This window comes from Cydia splendana, chromosome 9 (assembly GCF_910591565.1).
Source record: "Cydia splendana chromosome 9, ilCydSple1.2, whole genome shotgun sequence".
Classification (NCBI taxonomy): Eukaryota; Metazoa; Arthropoda; class Insecta; order Lepidoptera; family Tortricidae; genus Cydia; species Cydia splendana.
The window spans coordinates 1,512,472-1,531,508 of record NC_085968.1 but is presented as its reverse complement, the minus strand read 5'-3'; the positions used below and the strand labels follow the sequence as shown (position 1 = coordinate 1,531,508).

At 39.3% G+C, this 19,037-nt stretch overlaps 2 protein-coding genes across 9 annotated transcripts in view; both read left to right on the top strand.

The window, feature by feature from the left end:
* Positions 1-18,898, top strand: part of LOC134793375 (uncharacterized protein ZK1073.1) — a 67,549-nt gene extending 48,651 nt beyond the window's left edge. For 5 of the 8 annotated variants that reach the window (XM_063764943.1, XM_063764939.1, XM_063764942.1 and 2 more), the window contains 4 exons: positions 214-335; positions 943-1,081; positions 1,887-1,910; positions 16,806-18,898. In XM_063764943.1, coding sequence (XP_063621013.1) covers positions 214-335; positions 943-1,081; positions 1,887-1,910; positions 16,806-16,994 — 474 coding nt within the window. In that variant the 3' untranslated portion in view covers positions 16,995-18,898. Of the gene's footprint in view, positions 1-213; positions 336-942; positions 1,106-1,217; positions 1,242-1,886; positions 1,911-16,805 lie in introns of all 8 variants that reach the window. The other 3 variants (XM_063764940.1, XM_063764941.1, XM_063764945.1) reach the window with 3 other exon arrangements.
* Positions 12,094-13,136, top strand: LOC134793387 (retinol dehydrogenase 11-like). The gene has a single exon (XM_063764962.1). The coding sequence runs from the start codon at positions 12,118-12,120 to the stop codon at positions 13,099-13,101; it is 984 nt and encodes a 327-aa protein (XP_063621032.1). The 5' UTR covers positions 12,094-12,117; the 3' UTR covers positions 13,102-13,136.
* Positions 18,899-19,037: the final 139 nt, after the last annotated feature.

Here is a 19,037-nt window from a genome sequence, read left to right as displayed (position 1 = left end):
AGGAGCCCCGCATAGCGGGGCTTCGTCGACTCAGGAAACGAGACAAATGATACGTATGCCTAGGAATTTCTTGATCGGCGGATATTACGATCGCCCCCGACATAAACCTAATGGTAACATCAAACATCGTTATTTTTTTGCCTAACGGTGTCAACAAAAAAAACTTCTTAAAACAAACTCAACAGTTGTTAAACCTCTGTTTTCATCCTACAGCAAATCCAAAGCGACTCCTGCGAAGCAACCGAACGCGAACGAATGTTACTAGAGTACCGCTCGCGTCTGCGCGGGAATCTCAACACGCACAATATCAAGCAGTATGTGCGCGCCTTTATCAAGTAAGTTTACTTGTGAGAGTGAGACAGCACTATACAACAGAGAGAGATGGACGCGAACGAATGTGTTACTACCTATAGTAGAAGTCGCTGTCGGGCTGTCGTCAAGATGGCAATATTTTATAGAAAATGCAAAATCTTTGTATTGATCTATTACATCAGTACATTTACAAGACTACTCTATTTATTTTGTTTCATGGCTGTACTTACCTAACCATTTTGGAAACAGAGAACCTCCGTTCCGGCCAACGTAAGTATATAAAGAATAACTTCCCGTCGAGTTACTGATTTTTAGGGTTCCCTTCCGTAGTCAAAATAGCAAAAACGGAACCCTTATAGTTTCGTCAAGTCCCTCTGTCCGTCAGTCTATCCCTATGTTATTACTACAGCCACTTTACTAGAAGAATCCTCGATAGTTGAGCTTAGCCCAATGTTTTTGTGGCAGCAATATTTTTTTTGGGGCAGCAATAAAATCTGGGGGGAGGGGGGGGAGTCGATATGGCATTCAACTCTCTCCTCCCCCCTTCCGATAGCCCATCGACTCTCTTGGCTATGAGGAAAACAAAGACTTTTCTTTCTTTCTTGCCCTAAACCGATTCATATGTTCCAGCCGCAAAGACCTGGTCCTCCGCGGCTGCCAGCCCGACATCCTGCTCATCACGGGGCTGCTCAGCCCCTACGCCAGCGTCGTGGAGAAAATGTACAAGGAGCTCGACAAGGACAAGGTCACCATCCTCAAGGTCGAGAAGGTCGGCGACGTGTTGGCTGAGGCGGTAAGTTCATGACGACCTGGTCTTCCGACATCCTGTTCACGGGGCTGCTCAGCCCCTACTTCGGCTGTACAAGCTGGACAAGGACAAGGTCACCATTCTCAAGGTCGAGAAGGTCGGCGACGTGCTGGCTGAGGCGGTAAGTTCATGACGACCTGGTCTTCCGAAATCCTGTTCACGGGGCTGCTCAGCCCCTACTTGCTGGACAAGGACAAGGTCACCATCCTCAAGGTCGAGAAGGTCGGCGACGTGTTGGCTGAGGCGGTAAGTTCATGACGACCTGGTCTTCCGACATCCTGTTCACGGGGCTGCTCAGCCCCTACTTCGGCTGTACAAGCTGGACAAGGTCACGGTCACCATCCTCAAGGTCGAGAAGGTCGGCGACGTGTTGGCTGAGGCGGTAAGTTCATGACGACCTGGTCTTCCGACATCCTGTTCACGGGGCTGCTCAGCCCCTACTTCGGCTGTACAAGCTGGACAAGGTCACGGTCACCATCCTCAAGGTCGAGAAGGTCGGCGACGTGTTGGCTGAGGCGGTAAGTTCATGACGACCTGGTCTTCCGACATCCTGTTCACGGGGCTGCTCAGCCCCTACTTCGGCTGTACAAGCTGGACAAGGTCACGGTCACCATCCTCAAGGTCGAGAAAGTCGGCGACGTGCTGGCTGAGGCGGCGAGTTCATGACGACCTGGTCTTCCGACATCCTGTTCATGGGGCTGCTCAGCCCCTACTTCGGCTGTACAAGCTGTACAAGGACAAGGTCACCATCCTCAAGGTCGAGAAGGTCGGCGACGTGCTGGCTGAGGCGGTAAGTTCATGACGACCTGGTCACCCGACATCCTGTTCACGGGGCTGCTCAGCCCCTACTTGCTGGACAAGGACAAGGTCACCATCCTCAAGGTCGAGAAAGTCGGCAACGTGTTGGCTGAGGCGGTAAGTTCACAAAGACCTGGTTCTCCTTTTCTACTATAGAACTGATGATCCGTAGGGATTTTAGGGTTATCCAGCTCAATCCAGTGGTTTTGTCCTGACTCTAGCAAATGCTCAGCAGCGGCAGACTTGTACCCTTGATTTTTGACAGCTGCGATATGTCCCTTAACTCTTTCTGCTGTGGTGTGATTAGGGTTTGTAATCCGGATCCTAAATGTAAGAAATTATCCGGATTTGGACCCGGATCTGTGAATCTTCCATACATTTCAGATCCGTCGTGCAAACCCTAATAGGTGTGATTCCTTTCGCCGATGTAAGAGATTTGGCTGTCCCATATAAAATATAATTAAATCAGCGGCATTACATCACATGTATGAAACATACAATTTTTTTACAATCGATCTTGTAACTTTGGTACCACGACAAAGGAAAAATATCGGAACACGCGATCTATTGTCAAAGCGTTACAATATAGCCGAGGTATTTTAGAGCACCTTGATATATCTCATGGCAACTGTACCATCGCTCACACTGTTAATGTTAACTGTCCATCGTTGGACCTTATGCTTTTTGTAATAAGGTCCATCGATGTACAGGTAAGTGTTGCTGCTTGTACAACAGTTATTAAGCAATCATCCGACCCTGCAATTGTAACACTCCGGAGGAAGTACCGATGTCTGTAATCAGAGATTCAACTGCCAATTTCTACTCATCTTAGTACCTAAAAATATATATTCATCCACTACAATCATGGCTAGTGGCTACCTACTTCTGTACTAAAATCATACCAAGCAGTACCGTCTTTACTATAAGGGCACACGAGGCCCGTGCCCAGGGCCCCCATCCTCAGGGGGACAGGACAGGACATCCATCCTTGGATGGATGGATTACTGTATGCAGTAACAGTATATTTGATTACCCATAATAAATAGAAGATCATAGTAGAAAAATGTTAGTTTTCAATTCACTTTCTTTACTTTCCAAAAGGGCCCAAATGCTTATATGCCCAAGGGCCCCAGCATAGTAAAGTTTAAGACGGCCCTGATACCAAGACTAGCTATTAAAAAATAAATGAACAAGATCTATGTGTCCCGTCCTTAGTTGATTATTTATCCCTTTACTTGGCAAAAAAAAACGTGAGTTCCATGGCTGATAAACCGAAAAAAAATGCAAAAATTGTGAAATAAAAGATGTTAGTAAGATGTACGTGTTGTTGCCGAGAAACGGTTCTAATGGTCGAAGATTGTGTCGCCAAGAAGCCTACAAAAATGCCTCCAGTCCATTTTGACAAATCATAATTGCGGAAACGGCGGTCAATTTGATAGATTTATTTCTTTACAGTACATATGGTCCTAATACTTTACCGCACTAGTGCGATAATTACGTAACGTTACATTACGTAACTATGTCGAAAATTTGTATGTACAAATTGTACATATATGTACTGCAAAACGTTGTACGATACACGTGCGAATAGGTAATTCGCAACGAGTAGTGACTGAGTGACTTGAATTTCCTTTTTTCCGCACTAATATCGTGAGTACCTACCTAAGTAGTTAGTGATTTTATACGATCATTAACAATCACCATGATCATAATTATATGCAATCTTCTCAATCTCTGCGCTACCTATAAGCATTTGTAATTACTGGAATTGTGGCCGCGGTTCCATACAAAGTAACATAGACAAAAGACTATGGTAATGTCATCATTACATGATTATTACTTACTTTGTATGTTATACTTCTTACACGTGAGAGGGGAATTAAAGGCCGTAACAGACTATCGCACCGCACCGAGACCTTGGAGCGTTTCTGGGAATAGCTCGTACTGGGGTGGGCTTCCACACCAGAGTTGGGCAAAAATTAACTTGAATAAGAATAAGAATAAAAACAGAAATTTTATTCTTATTCAAATCGATTTGAATTAGAATTATTCTTGCACTAGTTATTTTAGAATAAAATTAAGGTGAATAAATCATGTGACTCTTATTTTAAATGCGGAATAAAAAACAGAATAATTATTCTAGAAGTGGGCCTATTCTAACTAAGGTTTTATTCAATTAAAATGTTATTTAGAATTAAGTTAATTTTTGTAGTACAATCGGTTATAAGTTGATTTTCACCCTTCTATTTAAAAGTCGGATTGATTTGATATTTGTTACTATAGTTTAGGTATAGTACACATTGAAGAGTTTCGCTATACACTATCTAGTTCTATCATCCGATCAGGGTGCTTAGCCAACATACCAAACGTTGACCCTCCGTAGAGTTGCGCATAGTCTCTCTCTATCACTCTTACATATTAGTGCGATAGAGAGACAGATAGCGTTTCGTTGTCGTAGCGCAAACGTTTGGCATGTTGGCTACGCTCCCAATGTGCCTAGCCAAGATGCCAATTTTTGTTTTTATTTTAATAACCGAATCATTAGGTAAAAATAGCTGTTCTGGGGGCCTAGCCAACATGCCAATCGCTTGCGCTCCAACAACGAAGCGCTTTCTGTCTCTATCACTCTTACATATTAGTGCGATAGAGAGACAAAGATAGCGTTTCGTTGTCGTAGCGCAAACGTTTGGCGTGTTGGCTAAGCTCCCAATGTGCCTAGCCAAGATGCCAATTTTTGTTTTTATTCTTATAACCAAATCATTAGGTAAATTAAGCTGTTCTGGGGGCCTAGCCGCAGCAATATGCCAATCGCTTGGGCTCCAACAACGAAGCGCTTTCTTTCTCTATCACTCTTACATATTAGTGCGATAGAGAGACAAAGATAGCGTTTCGTTGTCGTAGCGCGAACGTTTGGCATGTTGGCTACGCTCCCAATGTGCCTAGCCAAGATGCCAATTTTTGTTTTTAATTTAATAACCAAATCATTAGGACAATTTAGCTGTTTTTAGCTTTTTCTTTCTCTATCACTCTTACATATTAGTGCGATAGAGAGACAAAGATAGCGTTTCGTTGTCGTAGCGCGAACGTTTGGTATGTTGGCTACGCTCCCAATGTGCCTAGCCAAGATGCCAATTTTTGTTTTTAATTTAATAACGAAATCATTAGGACAATTTAGCTGTTTTTTAGCGCTTTCTGTCTCTATCACTCTTACATATTAGTGCGATAGAGAGACAGAGATAGCGTTTCGTTGTCGTAGCGCAAACGTTTGGCATATTTGCTACGCACCCAAGGTGCCTAGCCTAGATGACAATTTTTGTTTTTAATTTAATAACCAAATCATTGAGTAAATTTAGCTGTTCTGGGGGCCTAGCCAAGATGCCAATCGCTTGTGCTCCGACAACGCAAGACTTTCTGTCTCTATCACTCTTACATATTAGTGCGATAGAGAGACAGAGATACCGTTTCGTTCTCGTAGCGCAAACGATTGGCATATTGGCTACGCACCCAAGGTGCCTAGCCAAGATGTCAATTTTTGTTTTTAATTTGATAACCAAATCTTTGGGTACAATTTAGCTGTTCAGGGGGCCTAGCCAATATGCCAATCGCTTGCGCTTCAACAACGAAGCACTTTCTGTCTCTATCACTCTTACATATAGTGCGATAGAGAGACAAAGATAGCGTTTCGTTGTCGTAGCGCAAACGTTTGGCATGTTGGATATTACGCTCCCAATGTGCCTAGCCAAGATGACAATTTTTGTTTTTAATTTAATAACCAAATCTTTGGTTACAATTTAGCTGTTCTGGGGGCCTAGCCATTATGCCAATCGTTTGCGCTCCGACAACGAAGCGCTCTCTCTGTCTCTCTATCGCACTAATAAATAAGCGCTTTGTTGTTGGAGCGCAAACGATTGGCATGTTGGCCAGGCCCCCAGAACAGCTAAATTTACCTAATGATTTGGTTATTAAAATAAAAACAAAAATTGGCATCTTGGCTAGGCACATTGGGAGCGTAGCCAACATGCCAAACGTTCGCGCTACGACAATGAAACGCTATCTTTGTCTCTCTATCGCACTAATATGTAAGAGTGATAGAGAAAGAAAGCGATTCTTTGTTGGAGCCCAAGCGATTGGCATGTTGGCTAGACCCCCAGAACAGCTAAATTTACCTAATGATTTGGTTATAAAAATAAAAACAAAAATTGGCGTCTTGGGTAGGCACATTGGGAGCGTAGCCAACACGCCAAACGTTGGCGCTACGACAACGAAACGCTATTTCTGTCTCTCTATCGCACTAATATGAAAGAGTGATAGAGACAGAAAGCGCTTCGTTGTTGGAGCGCAAGCGATTGGCATGTTGGCTAGGCCCCCAGAACAGCTAAATTTACCTAATGATTCGGTTATTAAAATAAAAACAAAAATTGGCATCTTGGCTAGGCACATTGGGAGCGTAGCCAACATGCCAAACGTTCGCGCTACGACAACGAAACGCTATCCTTGTCTCTCTATCGCACTAATATGTAAGAGTGATAGAGAAAGAAAGCGCTTCGTTGTTGGAGCCCAAGCGATTGGCATGTTGGCTAGGCCCCCAGTACAGCTTAATTTACCTAATGATTTGATTATAAAAATAAAAACAAAAATTGGCATCTTGGCTAGGCACATTGGGAGCGTAGCCAACACGCCAAACGTTTGCGCTACGACATCGAAACGCTATCTTTGTCTCTCTATCGCACTAATATGTAAGAGTGATAGAGACAGAAAGCGCTTCGTTGTTGGAGCGCAAGCGATTGGCATGTTGGCTAGGCCCCCAGAACAGCTAAATTTACCTAATGATTCGGTTATTAATGTAAAAACAAAAATTGGCATCTTGGCTAGGCACATTGGGAGCGTAGCCAACATGCCAAACGTTTGCGCTACGACAACGAAACGCTATCTTTGTGTCTCTAATCTGTCTATCGCACTAATATGTAAGAGTGATAGAGACAGAAAGCGCTTCGTTGTTGGAGCGCAAGCGATTGGCATATTGGCTAGGCCTCCAGAACAACTAAATTTACCTAATGATTTTGTTATTAAAATAAAAACAAAAATTGTCATCTTGGCTAGGCACCTTGGGTTCGTAGCCAATATGCCAATCGTTTGCGCTACGTCAACGGAACGCTACCTCCGTCTCTCTATCGCACTAATATGTAAGAGTGATAGAGACAAAGCGCTTAGACCAGCTAAATTTAACCTAATGATTTGGTTAGTAAATTAAAAATAATACGGTTACTGAAACTATGCGTTATGCGACAGTCAATTTGTAAGATTTTATTCCATAAAATAGGTATAAATTAGACAAGAGACTAACTACTATTACATCTACCTAACTATACGTAATTAGTACCTATACGGTACCCGGACTACATTTTTATTCGTGGAATATTATTTCGATTAAAAATCATGATTATATTTATTTGATTAAGAATAAGTTATTCTCATTCAATTTTTTCTCATACGAATTATTCCCGACCAAAATTATTTGAATATTTTTGACGGGAATAAAATCGAGATGATTTTATTCCTACGAATTCTTATTCAAATAATGATTTTATTCTTGAATGCCCAACACTGTTCCACACTATCGCACCGAACCGTCAAAACGGTGCGATCCTAGCTTACAGACTGCCGCACACGTGCGCCAGTGTTGCCAAGTGTCCCATATTTCCGTGTTTTCCAACGTATTTTTGCAATGGAATCCTTTAAGAATAAATTCAATCAATGTGGCTCCGCTTTTTTAGACGTAGATGAACGGCCTGAGGTAATATAATGCACCTTATCCCATGAAAATCTTAAAAAATCTGTGTCTTTTTAAAGCACTGATTCCGCATTTTTGTAAATCATCGACTGGCTACATTGCCGTCCACTGTCATAATTTGAAAATGACAGCTGTCAATCGGTGCGATGGAGCTTACACACTAGGGGAGGACTTCCGGTTCGAGCGCCATCTTGATGGTCACGCGTCGTGATCAATTGCTTTGTTTTTTGCTCATTAATATTATTTAAAGTGTAATATCATAGCCTATTATACAGTAAACTAATGTGGTAATGTGCAGTGAATGGGGAATTAATCTTGAAGCACGTTTAACCATCATTTTGGAGTCAACGGCCGGTTGTCCACGTGTTTCTTGTAAAGTCCGCTATCGCTTTACAAGAGCTAAATCACCGTACACTGTCTTGTACTAACCGTACAATTTCAATCGTATTACCCTGCTACTACGACCTTGATACTGGCGAAATAGCCCCACTGGGCTGAAGCCATAATTTTAAAAGAATGAATGAATGAATACACAGTAGGGAAATTGGCGCGGAGCGCACCAGTATTATTATTCCACTGTCATAATTTGAAAATGACAGCTGTCAAACGGTGCGATGCAGCTTACACACTAGGGAAATTGGTGCGGAGCGCACCAGTATTATTATTACCTGTCAGTTGGTGCGACGCACCGCACCGCTATTAATAATAATTATGTGCGATGGAAGCTTACACACTATCGATAAATGCGCCGCACCGCACAAAGGTCGCGGTCCGGTGCGATAGTCTGTTACTACTTTAAGAGGAAAACGGACGACGTCACATGATCAAAGAATATAATACTCACTAGGAGAAGAACGGTAACTCCATACAAAAAAATGTCCCCAACCGTTTATACGTTTATACTAGTGGCGCCGTCGTTGTGTACCAATGGAACTAAAGTTGACAACCGGTTTAGCCTGGCGGGTATTGGTAGGTATAGGTAGTAATTCTGTTGATAAACATATTAGTTATCTTCATATCACGAAATATATGAAAGATGCAAATATTACCCCTTGTTTGTGGTATTATCAATTGATTTAAATAAAAGGCATATTTATGTTTATAACATTGTATTATTTTATTTATTAAAAAAATGTTTTACATATAGAAATATACACTGAAAATTAAACCCTGACAACTTAATAAAAAAATAGACATTAATAAAGCACATTCACAAAGTTTTCAGTATAATACAAATATCTTTAGGCATGCCTACCTATTACACTTTACACACACAGATACACTACACTTTACACACGGCATTTTACACAGATTTCCAACTTGTATTCATACATTTCTTCACGGTTAATTAATACGCTTTCCAGATGCGTTATGACGCGGTTCCTTCTGAACCCACTAAAGCTATGAATTTCACTCAAATATGTATCTTCAACAGCCGTTGCTCCGCATTTAGCACATTTTCTATGTGCATTGCTGTAATCCATGTAGGCACAGACTTACAAACAGAGTCTTAAGTGGTAGTACCGCTACGTTGTATTTATTATTTAAAGATTTAATAAATAAAATTTTCGTTATGAACTTTAACCACAGCAGTTGGACAGAGTCATTGACAAATATATATTTTTTATTATGGTGGGTAGACGTACCTACCCTCCAAATATTTTATGGACATTAATAAAGACAGTTGGAAGCAAATATTCATTATAAAACTTAATCGCGTGTAGTTAAGTTTTAAGTATTTTAAGTCCCGTTTTACGATTAATAATGTAAAAAATTCGTGAAAATTTAAATCTTAGTTGGGAGAAATGTTGCTGTAGAAAAATGTTTTTATTTTGATTACTGGCAACTTTTTCTAGGAGGCCAAAGCACACATAGAAGCTTCAGGCGCATACATGCGCAATTATTTGGGGACATAACTTTCTTAGGAAGTGAACAGGCCTTGCACATGATGCATTTCCATGCAAACTGGACTTTAGGGCGGTAAGGCAAAAATAAGTATGGTATATAAATGAATAAAATTATTTAAAATTATCATGTAATTTAACCTTTTGGACGCCATCAATGACCGATATATCCGAACCGTAGGATCAACGCCAAAGACTGATTAATCGGTCACAGACCACAGAGCAACATAGACCTACGTGCATAATGCATAAAGTTCAATTTCAGTTTTGACACTTCGGTGACGTCAGCGTGACAGCTTTTGTGTTTGACACGGTGTCGAAAAGGTTAATGTGATTCTGCAAAATAGGTAGCAACAATAAAATTATATTAATTTACCTTTTATCCGCATAGTACTTAAATTGGCATTAAAACTATACAATTAACAATTTGTTTATTAATGTTCTTCAAGAAACAAGACTTTAATTAAGTCGTAATAGTATAGTCTAACAAAATTTCAAAACATCATAATATCTAATTTATCTTTAGACCTTTCTTTGCACATAGGAGCATTATTACTGACTGCAATTATATTTACTTTATATCCATATTATAATTCCCACTTTGTAAAATCGCGGTCTCGTATTAACGCTGAAATTATCATATTACACTACCTTTAAATTAGTACTAAAGACCGAAAGTGATTTGTGTAAAGGTCTCTGCCCACTTCACCGTATCATACCATGACCGTCATCATCATCAAAATTTAAGAGCATGGCTCTTGTCGGTGGAGTATGCGCCAGTTTTCGCGGTCCTACTACCATGACCGTAGTAGGAACGTTTCAGGCAAAAATATATTCTTTGTATTAAAAAGTATGAGACTATGCCCACTAGCCCGTTCCGTCACCGACCATACCCGTCGCGTGCCATGCACGGACCGTCAAAAATTGTCGGCGAGGATATTTTACAGGTACCGAAACGCTCCGTGCACGGCACGCAATGTTGCCAGAACGGTGCGTGCAGGCGGCGAAACGGTGAGCATACGGGTTATAACCGCGTATGGTGACCGTTCTAAGCCCGCTATAAACGTGTTGCCATATATCTTGCTCGCTCTTGCCAGTTTGATTTCTGATAACTATTCGGTCGCTCTTTCCGACGAGTCTTGCTCTCGCGAATAAAACGCGGGTACTAAAGGGATGAAACGCGGATGCTACGGGGATTATAGGCGGATGCTATGGGGATGATACGCGGTTACGACAGGCACTAAACCCGTTCTGCACGGATATGAAACGATATGGACACGTTCTAGTGGGCATAGTAGTGCGTGTCGCGTTACATTACGTGCCCGATACGTTCATAGTACGGTCATGGTATGATACGGTGTAGTGGGCAGAGACCTTAAGATCAACTCCACATTTAAAGAACGAAGTACGTACCTTTCTATAGGTTTAATGTTTACGACGATTTATCTACTCTTTTTTTTTCTGTACTAAAGTATATGATATCGAAAGAAAATATAATAATTTGCAATCCTATAAAAAAAATTCAATATAACGATTGGTACTATCCTAGCTTTTGGGTTATTATAATCGTAATACGCAAACGCTAAATGTATACTGTATTAATATATTTTGTTAAATAATTTAATACAATTGAATAATTAAATTCAAAATGCTTAATGAAAATTATAATCTCAAAAACCATTGTCATTTCTATTGTTGTGTTAGTTTTCAGGGTATTGTCAATTGACTTTGAAAAATATGAAATAAACATTATTTTTAATTAGATTTTATTTTACCTAACTATTTTTTTACTCAGCAGACCCATCAGTTAACTAAATTTTTTCAAATTTTTTGCAATGGAAAAAATTTAACTCACGTATCTGGCGTATTCTGCTGAGGGCCGCGAAAATTAATCGAATTTTCGATATCTGCCTCTTTATCGCTCTTACATATTCGAGCGAAAGAGAGGCACATAAAAAGATACGTTTCTCGTTTTTCGCGGTTCGGCCTCTGGTCATACACACGCGGAAAAAGCCGAGATCGCCTCTCTTGTTCATGAAAATTAAGTATACCTACTGGAGTCATTTGTCTTAAATGTACATATAATGTAATAACATTAATAACATAACAATAACGTATCCCATTTAACAGACTGCTTAACGTCAAACAGCAGTGAAGTATGAAAATTCCCATTTTTTTTGCGGACGCTTTAATAGGTGACAGACTGTTTGGTGCAACCGACCCTTAGTGTTAAATAATCAGCTACGAATAGTTACAAGGTACTAATATATATTGAAAACAAAATTTGAGGCAATTGTCACTGAGACTGTACTTACTTGTCTTATTAAAATTTAATAAACATGAAATAAAAAATATGTCTAACGCTACCTAATTAGGTATTACATTGTCTCAAGTTCACCGCCGATGACCCACCCGTCGATTACCAACTTTGTTAAAATTAAAACCTCTACACCAGCGAGCGCACTGACTGCAACCTGCAGTCCCGCAGTGCGCTCGCGGCCGAGATGCCGTTTCCGATCGTTCTTGCGGCCTTCGCCGCTCTCGCGGCTTTATACCTATATCGGCTTTACCACAAAACTACCAATGGTATATGCACATCCCTAAAAACTTTAGAAGGAAAAACGGCGATTGTAACAGGAGGAACCACTGGCATGGGACTTGAAATAGCTAAAGATTTAACAAGAAGAGGGGCAAGGGTTATCGTCGCTTGCCCGTTTGAGGAGGAAGGTTTAAACGCCCAAAAAGTAATAGAAGAAAAAACTGGTGTGAGACCCGTTTTTAAACTTCTTGATCTAGGCTCTTTAGAGTCAGTAAGAGAATTCGCGGGAGATATCCATAAAACAGAAGATAGATTGGATTTGTTGATAAATAACGCTGGTGTTGGAGTGCCTAAGAATTTCGAAACAAAAGACGGCATGAACTTTATAATGCAAGTTAATTATTACGGGCATTTTTTGCTGACAATTCTTCTGCTGCCGCTTTTGAAAAAGACAGGAACGGCCGTTGAACCAGCTAGAGTCGTCAACACTTCTTCTATGTTACATAATTTAGGGAGAGTCGATCTGAATGGTAAGAAGTCAGGTATCAATTGGCTGCCGTTCTTCAGTTACTGTAACAGTAAGTTCAGCATGATACCCTTCTCTAGAGAGCTTACGAGGAGACTTAAAGGAGCTCATGTTGTGATTAATAGTGTTGACCCAGGAGCTGTAGGCACAGGGATTTATTACAGCGGTGGCTTGCTCTTTGGCGCTGTATTAAGATACTGGACTATGTTCTTTAATAAGACGCCTAGAGAAGGCGCTCAAACGGCTCTGCACGTCGCTTTAGATGTTAGAGCTGGACAGATAAGTGGGGAGTTTTTCAAGGATTGCAAGCAGGCTCGAGCCATACCAACGGCCTATAGATACAAGAATGCTAAGATACTTTGGGAGGAGTCAGTGAGGCTGGTGAAATTAACTGAGGAGGAACTTGAGAAATGTTTAAATTAAAACTCAATTGATCAATATATAACGTAAGTAATATAGTAATACCTACTCGTAGTTGCTACGTCTGATTCGGTCTGTGTTATTGGTCCCCCAGAATGTAAAGTAGCTATGTCCATTTTCAGAGCTTAAGTATTCTATGTGCCATATTTATCTATACTTCTTAAGTACACAGTCTTAAAACAAAGTCTTCCGCCGCTGTCTGTCTAAGTGTATTTTCGCGACCAACTCAAAAACTACTAAACGGATTTTCACGCGGTTTTCACCTATCAATAGAATGAACCTTAATAAAGGTTTAGGTGTATAATTTGTAAAGATTTTGTGTAATCCGTGTGAAGCCGGGGCGGGTTGATAGTTCAAAACAATTCAATTGTTGTTGCATGAAAATATAATGGACATAAAGAGTCAATCAGTATTGATGTCGATTTAAGTCGAACAGAAAATATGTTTTTCTGACTCTGTAAATGATCCACATTATCATATGGTAGTATTTGATTAAAAGATAATTAAGTACTTGAATTATTCTTATTTTTCAAGTAAAATTAATTTTATACAAAGTAATTATGGTCACCCTATGACTTTTGACATACGCTGTAAAGAAAAGCTGTCGCTGGAAAGCGACAAGACGTCACATTGAGTAGGGTCACCAAATTGTATGCAAAAATGTTTTTTCCTACTTGTCATCTGGAAAATAATCATCATTATTGGTGATAAACAATAATTAACAACATCATTAGGCTCATCTTTGGATTCTGTATGATGTCTGGTTCTCTTGCTCCACGACCCCGAAAACACCATGTATATTAATTTAAACGTAACAGATGTCAAACATTTTACAAAGTAATATTTTGTCATACGTGTCATACATACAGAGTTCATTGATCTGCTAAAGGTGATTTTAGGTATATTATTTAAAATTTAAACATAAGCTGATACCTAAGTATTTAGGTGTGACCTCGAACAAATCATTCGCGATTTTTCTTTACCAAAACAGCGTAAATTGAACTTTGTTTTGTTTGAAGGTTTATTACATTATTTATTGCATATTAAATAGAATAGTCGTGGTGTATAACATTTTATTATTCAAACCGGAGGAGCAGCATTTTAAATAGGTATTTTATTTATTTAATATTCATTGCACAATACCAATAAAACACACACACACACATTCACACACGTGCAATGCCTTAAGGCATTTTATATTATAGTATTTTTCAAACACGAAGGGTACGGTGACAGGTGTCATCTCAAAACGATTTTGAGAGACTTGCCATTTTATGGTTATAAATTGTATGGAGATTACACCTGTCACTGTCACCGCACCCTTCATTGAAAAAGCCAATCATCGTAATAGTAAAAAAAATATTTTTATTACTACGATGATTGGTTAGAAGCGCTGGTGGCTTAGCGGTAAGAGCGTGCGACTTTCAATCCGGAGGTCGCGGGTTCAAACCCGGGCTCGTACCAATGAGTTTTTCGGAACTAATGTACGAAATATCATTTGATATTTACCAGTTGCTTTTCGGTGAAGGAAAACATCGTGAGGAAACCGGACTAATCCCAATAAGGCCTAGTTTCCCCTCTGGGTTGGAAGGTCAGATGGCAGTCGCTTCCGTAAAAACTAGTGCCTACGTCAATTCTTGGGATTAGTTGTCAAGCGGACCCCAGGCTCCCATGAGCTGTGGCAAAATGCCGGGATAACGCGAGGAAGAAGAAGACTACGATGATTGGTTATATTAATCAGAAAGATTCAATTGTTGCAATGTTAAAATTAAACATACAAATAAATATATAAGTTTTTATGTATACGGACAAAGTGACAAAACTATGTATACATTACCTTAATTAATATGGGCAATAAAGTACCTAGTGTATACTGTATACATATTTTTGAGCACCGCGGCCTCTCAGGTATATCTGACTGCGACTACAGCCACATTTTGTATCTGTCTATCAAAGCCAAGTGAATTGCTAGTCTGTCTTGACCGCGATTACATTTAAGATTGACCTAAAATCGGCGCGATAATTGCATAATCCGTTGTATAATGCATCGGAAACAGCTGACTCCGGTTCTAAAACGCTGTTCGTTTATATTAATGAGTTGCATGTTGCTTAATTATTATTATTAATTTTATTTATTCACATAAACAATTAAGTACATCGGTACATACTCGTATATACAATAAATGCGCCAAACTGGAGTACCTAACTAGTTTGTTGGCACGCCGCACTCAACTCTTACTTAATCTTAAGGTAAATGTTTACAGTCGTGACTTATACCTATACTATTGTTAGTAGAAAAGAAAGCATGCATTTATATATTTATGTTGGAATGATTTTATAATTTTATTATAGGTAAGTATGTAGCTAATACAACAAAAGATAGCATAAGTACTTACTTTTATACCTTCCTGACATAATACTCAATATCTGGGAGACCGAGCTTTGCTCGGAAAACATATAAAAACACAAAAATGCGGGTTTTAATAGAGCTAAGACCTAGCGAGAAAATTGTATAAAATGCGGTTAGTTAAAAATATTAACCTTTTCCACGCCAACGACGTGGGACTCCCTCTGGTCGCATAAGGGACTCCCTCTGGTCGCATAACAACTTTTGTCATATTTTTAATTGTCATAATACTTTATGCATAAAATTGTAAGTCATAAAAATCTTTAGTCAGAATTATTCCTTAGCATAACTGAGTTTTTGTCATAAATGAGTTATGTCATACTTTTTATAGTCATTAATTTAATTTGCATAAAATTTTAAGTCAGCTGCTTGATATCCATAAGTATTTTTCGTTCGAAGTATTGCAGTGCATAGTATTAATATAGACATAAATTAAGTCATATATTTAGTTGTCATAATATGTTTTTTTTTTCATAATGTTACAAAGCATTAATAATAAACATGTATGGTTGTGAGCAACCTACGAAGGATAGGAGCCGGGTTCAGTAGCAGAAACGGTTTTATAAAAGAAACTAATCATAGTAGGTAGGTTAGGTTCGTTAGGTTTCTTTAGATGCCCGAAGGGCAAACTACGCAGAAATAGGAGCCCCGCGTGAGCGGGGCTCCGTCGAATTAAGTGTTTGGTCGGAGATTAGGGAAAAGGTTTTTTCGAGGAGTTGTTGAGAGGCTAAAATTATTTTCTTAAATTATTTATGTAAATCATTATGGTTGTAAATTATTATGCAACAAAACGTTATACGTAAAAACCTTATAAGTATCGATAAATATGCTTTTAGCTGGTATGACATTTGATTCATTATAATCAAAACCTATACTTATGCACAAAAAATATATAAAAACTGCTGAGTATGTCATCAAATATTATGGCTAAAAATGTATGACACAATATAATATGGCTTTTCATTTGTATGCGCAATGATGATTATGACACAAGTTGTTATGCGCATCAAAGATATGACTTAAACTTGTATGCAACCCAATATGGACCCATTATAAACGCCAGTAAATGCGACCATCGTCGCATTTTCATAGAAATTTGGCATTAAAGTTGACATGTCCAATTGGTCACACATTGTCGTTGCAAATGCCCTGCAGAATTCGCTTGGTCCAAGTCTATGTTACGGTACCATCGCAACTGTCCATCCGTAAACCTTATTACAGAAGACATAAGGTCCACCTATGGATAGTTAAGAGTGTTGCTGTTTATATGTTAGTTTAACAATTTTTCTTTTTTTTCCAGCCCGCAAAAGTGGCGCAATCCCTCCTCCTCTTCTGCCAAGGCCAGGGTCTGCTGACCTCCCTCCCCCCACCAGGGGTCGAACGGCGCATGTCCCGCGCTATGTCCATGGAGGAATACGACAAGCCCAATATTCGGCGGCTGTCGCTCACGCCGAGCGTGTCCGAGTCTCCGCCACCGAGGAAGTTGTAAGGCTTGTGATGGTGTCAAATCTTACCAGCTTCGAGCAACACCGGCTTCCGACACGTCGGAAGGGAGCCCAAGCGAGCTTACCGTACAAATCGTTCTGCCATTTTTTGCACACAGTCCAATCTGTAATGACGACGCTAAATACATAGAAATTACGCACGTCAAAGACAAATCTTGCACATAACTTTTTGTGTACGGATGAGTAACTACACGCACCGCGTCAGTTGTGTGCCCAGTTGGGCATGTGCTTCGGTAGAAGGGAAATAGTGCGAATGCAGACTTCCCGGTGTTGCTCGAAGAGCGATATCGTCTTCAGTTTACTGAAAATTCGTGAATTGCATTAGTTTATGGCAGTGTTCTTCAAACCTCCTTGGCATAATGTTATTTTCCTTTTAACCTTTTCGCCGCCAAGTCAATGAAGTAAAGTGTCATCAAACACCATGTCAAAAATTGCACGTAAACAAACTTGGCCAAAACCACGACTTGATATGAAGTCGTGGCGTGTGGGGCACGAAATGTACTGGCTTTATATGAAGTCAATGGCGGCGAAAAGGTTGAAGCCCTTTGCCAGCCCTTACAATCCACTTATTTGCCTGGGGGTCGCGACAAACGCGTTAAAAACTCAGGTTTAAGGTGACACTGCACTTCTTGACCTGACGCCGATGCGGTCACGGCTTGTCACGGGGATAAGGTCACGCAAAAACTGACGAGAAAATTTTTGAGTACCGTATTTTGCTCCGGTATTCGGTGTCAAGAAATGCGGTGGCACCCGCAATAGTTGCATTATTGTTGCCAGAATGAGAGATGATAATCACATACAACTCAGTACAAATAATTATGTAGTAAAAATTTATCGTATACATAAGTCGGCCTTATTGTAAACGCCTGTACTTTTATATTAGCAAGATGTGTTGCGTCAACATGTAAAACATTTTTAGCAGGCGCTTCAAATTTGTAAAAAATATTACCTAAAATAGAATTATTTTCTTATTTGTATGGAATTAGAAGCCGAATGAGTTGTTTTATAGTAATTTTTTAAACGATGGATGTTATTTTAATACCCATTTTGCTCCTCACTTGTTATGTTATGATGTTATGCGAGACATATCATCAACATGTTATTTTATACGGTCCACAATTTGAATATTTTAAATATATAAAATTGTTGGTAGCCAAAGATAAATATAGTTTAGTAATAATCAATATAATTAAATATTTATTTAATATAGTTGTATGTTAATATAATATAATGGCAGTGTTATATCAAAATAAGAGGAATGAGATGCTTTTTTTCTTTGTGACAGATAAAAAAAATGAAAAATTATGTTCATGCACTCTAGACAAGGTAAAATTGTACAAATCGTGAAATAGTGTACATATAGTAAAGACATGTTGCCTAGTTAACATAGTCATCCAGTCACAATGTATGGGAGCGCCATACTAACGTGGCACTTGGCGTGACATAACTCTCCTTTTTTATAATATAGGTGGCAAACGAGCAGACGAATCGCCCGATGGTAAGCAATTACAGTTGCTCATGGACTTCTGCAATACCAGAGGGGTTGCAAGTGCGTTGCCGGAGATAAAGGGAGTACGCTTTTCTTGAGACCTTTACTTTTTTTTTCTCACACAAAATAGTCACAAATAATTATTAAACTAAATCGAGATGGATTAAATGCATCTAGCCCTTAGATCTAGCCAATTTCATAAAATGTAGGTACCAGAGCTCTATTGTTTTATTTATTTATGTTATGGAGAATCGAAATATAACAGCGTTTGTTATCAAGTTACCTAATAAATTATTATTAGGAATATTTTTTGTGCAATTTCAATGTATTGTGTAGGTATTTTAGTAATTATTTTAATAAATGTGTATTTTATGAAAAAATATACGTTATTTGAATTTTTGGTGTTACTTTATAAACCTTTACGATATATTTAAAGTAGGTACCTAATGCAGATAACATTTATTTCACATTACCTATTCGGAAAATATCTTTTTCACATCACCTATTCGAAAAAGGGTATCGTCTTGGGTGGTCCCAT